Raw genomic sequence first — 5374 nt, 5'->3', positions numbered from 1 at the left:
GACTTCTGCAGAATGTGAACCATGAGACTGGACAGTCTTTGAGGCTTCAGTGTCTCTGAATAAAAGATCAACAATGTTGTTGGAGTTACTTTTTACTCTTTTGCATCACTCTGATTCATGGTCATGGGAATGGGAAATCTGGGAAGTAAGACAGAACAGTTGCTGGTCCCTTGTGTCTTTATTGATGCCTGAACCTCAGGATGCCATTTGTGACAAGATGTTTGCTCTCTGCAATTGATCATTGATAATCTAATACTCAAGGGCAAATTTGTGATGTAAAGATCCCCATTTCAAGACACGTGCCTGTAAGTTATAAGTAGACACTTAGAGAAGTGCAGGGAAAGTAATTTATTAAGAAAGACGTTGAAACCTTTACATTTTACACTAAGATTAGGCTATTCAGTAGAGACAATGGAAACCACAGTCAAATGATGGCCAGATTTCACAATTCACATTCCTTCACAATTTGTGCCTAAAATGAAAATAGAAAGGTAAAAGAGAGAGAGAAAAACTGAGTTTATTCATTCTGTTCCTAGAGACAACAGGTCACCACCAACCAGAAGTCACTGAAATTCTGCTTTCAAAAAACATTATGTAAAATTAGAAAGCCAAAAAGCAGGGTGTATGAAAAATCATGGCATGAACTGATGGAATTTTCACCAACAAGACACATTAGGTGACAGCCTTTCTAAAGTAAGTAAAATATAAGGGACCTCCAAAAGCTCTTACTCAATAAATATAAAAATCTGTCTATTATAACATAAAAAATTTGAAGGCCTACCTAGGATTTTTGTAATATGCTCTTGTGGATGAGATCCTGTATACTTGTTAGAGGACCCAGGTGTATCATTCGAGTTTCAAACAGAAGGGGTAGCATTAAGAACAAGACAAGGAGCCAGCAGTGCCAGCATCCAATATGGGTGTAGATTCAAGTCTCCATGGGAATTTTACTTCAGGACTCATGAATCTCTCAGCACTAAGGTTCAACATTTGTGGGCATTTGCACCTGAACTGACTATCTAAAAGCAGGATCAGACAGGATAAGAGACATCTTTACCATCAGGTTTTCTGATAAAGAGATATATTTGAAACCGCAGGAGACTAAGCAGCAATGCACACATTGAAATCAAGGGAGTTAGGAGGAGCTGGGAGAGAATCCCAGACCACCAACACATGATTGGACAGAGAATAGGTCCAGTCTCCTCCTTTCAGTCTGGCTCACTGTCCAACACACCCAGCATCCACATGCAAGTCTCTAAAGTGACTAAATGCCCTGGGATGGTGGTGTTCATCCTCAGGACAGCTCAGATGCAGGAAGGAATGAGAGCCTGAGCTTTCAACATCATTGCTTCGATCTCAGAATGTCTTCTTGATTGGTACAACAAAGGATGATGGCATCTGAGGAGAGGCATGCAGGATCCCAGGATACCACGTGTAGCTGAGTTTAATTTAGCAGGTATTCTGGTATCTTCAACCCTATGCTGAGGACATTAGCAAGGCAGGTGTTCTGACTACTGGGCACCACATAGAACAGCCAGTTGACATCATGCCTTGTGTTGTGACCAAACAGGATCTCTATGCATAAAGGAGAATGAAATTACCAGCACTGCTGCCATGAGCTGTCTTTTTTCTAAGGCGATCTTATCCGTGCATTCCTTCAATTGCATTTTTGCCTCAACAGCTTCAGGAGGTGCATTGTATTTTGCTAAAGCTAGCCGAAAAGCAGATTTTGTGGCCAGTAAACAGGCTGTGCTGTCAGCAACAAAGGCTGGACACGCTGCTGCATCAGCTGGAGAACAAGAATAGAAATAGAGTTTACATATGACAGGTCTTCCCCCTGCCCAGGGCTCTCTAACATCAGACAAAACGAGATCCCCAGAGTTTCTTCTTTGCAACCTGTAACTGTGCTAATGACAATGGAAAACCCTTGATGTTGTAATTTCCTCTGAATTGCATACCGAGTGACAGAACTAAGACCAGAGAAGCAGTTTCTTCCACACTAATTCAGTTTTGGTATGTATTCTAGTAGGCATCTACTGCTTTCCAGGGCTTCTCGCCTTTGCTGAAATTCCCTTTCAGTATTTGAGAAAGCTCACGTGTGTCTGCACATTGAGTGACAGCTTAGCAGACATGGATTCTGGAGAAAGAAACTTTAGGATGATCAAATTTGGAAGTCAAAGGAGGTGGCAGATTCTTATCATAGATGTGCATAGATGTGCAGTGAGAGTAAATCTGGAGGAGAGTGTGTGAAATAATTAGTATCTGAGCTGGGGATATTCTGAGACTAGATGGGAGGAACTCAGTTTATGCCATTGGGTGTAGATGAACTAAAAATTAAACTTCAAAGAGACAGAAGCATTCTTTCGACATCAGAATCTTCTGCAGTAAACAGTGATTTGTCTTCTGTTTTACAGAATGTTGAAAATCCTTCACAAGAATGAATGGAGGGGACTCTATCTCATTCTTGCCCTACCAGAAATTGTGGGCAGATCTGGAAGAACTTTTTGTGCAGAACTTAACTTCTCTCTCCTTCGAGATTTTGTACTCACTTTGCAAACATAATAACCTTGACTGTTGAATGTATTCCAGATCACATCAAACATTAGGTGGAACATTGAAAGAAAATAACCAAAGAGAAAATGCTGGAGCTAGGAGTGGGCTCAGAAAGTGAGAGGATAAAGTGGGTTTCAGAGAACCTTGGATCATTTCCAAGGGTGTGAAGAGATGCACCATTTTGTATGTTGAAAGCATCATCAGAGTTAATTCTACAGAAAGAAAAGTCATATAGTGCTAACCTGTACAGTAAATCTACCGTGGGTTGAGCACTCTTAGGAAATCTGGAATTCTCATAAATGGCTCCTTTGTTCCTTAACCCATTGGAACTACCTTACTCAAGAGATTCAGACACAACTGGCTCTTCTCAGACTGGACACTCTACACAGTTCATTACAACTATAACACATAATGACTGAATTTAGGACTCTGTTAGGGGGAGAAAAATACCTGATCATTACAGATATTATCTTCATGTCTATAATGGGACTCATGACATCTTTAATCTCACTGCATTCTTACTCATGTTGTGAGCTAGAAACTGAAAGGATAAGAGGAGACTGGAACAGAGTAAACATTTGGCTCAAGGTCAAAAGGCTGAAAAGTGGTAGAGTTAAGACTTACACTGAGACTTCCCACTATACTCTGCTGCTGTCAAAGTTCACACACCAGGCCGGCGTCGCGGCTCACTAGGCTAATCCTCCGCCTAGCGGCGCCGGCACACCGGGTTCTAGTCCCGGTCGGGGCGCCGGATTCTGTCCCGGTTGCCCCTCTTCCAGGCCAGCCCTCTGCTGTGGCCAGGGAGTGCAGTGGAGGATGGCCCAGGTGCTTGGGCCCTGCACCCCATGGGAGACCAGGAAAAGCACCTGGCTCCTGGCTCCTGCCATCGGATCAGCGCGGTGCGCCGGCCGCAGCGCGCCGACCGTGGCGGCCATTGGAGGGTGAACCAACGGCAAAGGAAGACCTTTCTCTCTGTCTCTCTCTCTCACTGTCCACTCTGTCTGTCAAAAAAATAAAAAAAAAAAAAGTTCACACACCAGCCAAGGAGTCATGCTCCTATCAATTTCCCAAAATTTCCTGTAACGGTGTTCTTGTCAATTTTCTGGATATGGGAAAGTTTACTGTGAACCTTGAGATGTTGGGGGCTATTTCACTAAACTGAGGGGAGACTTTGGAACTGTGATCTGTTCCAGATCGTATTCCCACATCAAATAACATCACTTGCTGTGAAGAGAAGGCTTTTACCATACTCACTACAAATGATACTCACCCTCATAGCAGCCAAGGGCCAGAGCGACCAGCAGGAGAGGCACCAGCAGCTTCATTGCTTTGAGCTCTCAGCTTTAGAGAACTGTGAAGGATGGTTCTTCCTGCAGGGAATGTGGAGAAGCAGGAGCCCAGGGCTATTTGTACCTCGTGAGCCTTCTGTGTTCTGCCCACAGAGGCCTGTGGGAGGTCACAAGACCTGGCTTCCAGCCATTCTTCCTCAGGCAGGATAGATGATTTTCATCAGTATGAGTCTGCACACCTCCCTTAGTGTACACAAGATGATAGCCTGAGGGAACACTCTGCTCTGTCAGCTAGAAGTGTATTAGAGTGACAACGAAATGCTAGGTTTGGAATAGTTTGCTTTTAGGATTATGATTTTTGCACCTTTCTTTTATCTGTCCATGCAGAGGCCCCCATGTTCTCTGAGAACAGTAAGTGATGGGCAGAGACTACAGGAAACTGCATGTTTGTCTCTTGGTTCAGAAAAAACAGACATACAGAAGACCCCATGTTGTCCCCCAACTTCTCATTGTGTGACAGCTGATCTGGTATGTTTCACTTGCATGCTGATGCACAGTGAACAAGAATATTCTTTTCCCTGTCTCTCTTTCCATCACCACTTTATCCACTCAATTCCCATACAACATGGCTTAAATATCTCACTTACAGAGACTTTCATGGTGAAAATAATTTCCTCCCTGTTTTCACCAGCCTCAGTCCTGTCTCGGGTACGTTCAACACAGGTGATGTTGACACATTGCATGGATTCACATTTTCATTCCAGGAAGAGAAAATCTGATGAGTGATATTAACCAGTCGACATAGCAGGAAGTTATGAGGGCCTCTACCTCTCACAAACATTGGTATAGATAATTCACAGTCTAGAATCATTTATGAAGAACTAGAAGCTATATGAAAGGCATGTGAGTAACAGGAGATATTAACTTAGACTCAGCAAAATAGTTTCTGACCGCTCTTGCACAGTATGCTCCGTAGATCTTGCTGTATCACAGGACAGGAAAGACCTCCTGCTCCCAGCTTCACTCAGGCAAGGGAAGATACCAGGTCTCATATTAGTGTGCCAACATAGCCTAGCTGCTGTCTTGACAGTCCTGGAGCTGTGGTATGTCTGAAATAGTCTGGTCACCTATGGGAGAATGCAGGTAGTGACATTTTGTGATGGACTGCACTGATCTGTGCTTGTGCTTAGTGTGGTATGAGCTTTAAAATCTGAGCTCATATGCCTCTTGAGAAATAAATAATTGATCCCTATATCTACCACCAAGCTTCTTTCAGATACTTAAAGAAGCTAACTGAACATTGAACATGCTGCGAATGATAGCACAAATTGAAAAGAGTATGATGGAGACAAAAGAAAGATAAATGGTCGCTATTAGAATGGAGTAGGAGGGGGCCGGCACTGTGGTGCCACAGGTTGAAGCCCTGGCCTGAATCGCTGACATCCCATATGGGCGCTGGTTCTAGTCCTGCCTGCATTTCTTCTGATCCAGCTCTCTGCTATGGCCTGGGATAACATTATAAGATCAGCCAG

General features: G+C 43.5%; 1 protein-coding gene across 1 annotated transcript; it reads right to left on the bottom strand.

The window, feature by feature from the left end:
- Window positions 1-337: 337 nt before the first annotated feature.
- LOC149128277 (secretoglobin family 1D member 2-like) lies at window positions 338-3923 on the bottom strand. The gene is made up of 3 exons (XM_089302860.1): window positions 3824-3923; window positions 1602-1789; window positions 338-472 (listed from the first exon to the last, which is right to left on the bottom strand). The coding sequence occupies exons 1-3, from the start codon at window positions 3876-3878 to the stop codon at window positions 443-445; spliced, it is 273 nt and encodes a 90-aa protein (XP_089158986.1). The 5' UTR covers window positions 3879-3923; the 3' UTR covers window positions 338-442.
- Window positions 3924-5374: the final 1451 nt, after the last annotated feature.

The sequence above is a fragment of the Oryctolagus cuniculus genome, chromosome 1 (genome assembly GCF_051225735.1).
Source record: "Oryctolagus cuniculus isolate XC-2025 breed Fujian yellow rabbit chromosome 1, ASM5122573v1, whole genome shotgun sequence".
NCBI classification, from domain to species: domain Eukaryota; kingdom Metazoa; phylum Chordata; class Mammalia; order Lagomorpha; family Leporidae; genus Oryctolagus; species Oryctolagus cuniculus.
This window is presented reverse-complemented; position numbering and strand designations above follow the sequence as displayed.

Bases quoted from the DNA above. Each gene is read 5' to 3' on its own strand.
- LOC149128277 (XM_089302860.1), bottom strand. From the start codon at position 3,878: ATGAAGCTGCTGGTGCCTCTCCTGCTGGTCGCTCTGGCCCTTGGCTGC. The intron at 1,790-3,823 runs GTGAGTATCATT...CTTGTTCTCCAG, and splicing joins GGCCCTTGGCTGCTATGAGG to CTGATGCAGCAGCGTGTCCA. The intron at 473-1,601 runs GTAATTTCATTC...TTTTCATTTTAG, and splicing joins AGCTCATGGCAGCAGTGCTG to GCACAAATTGTGAAGGAATG.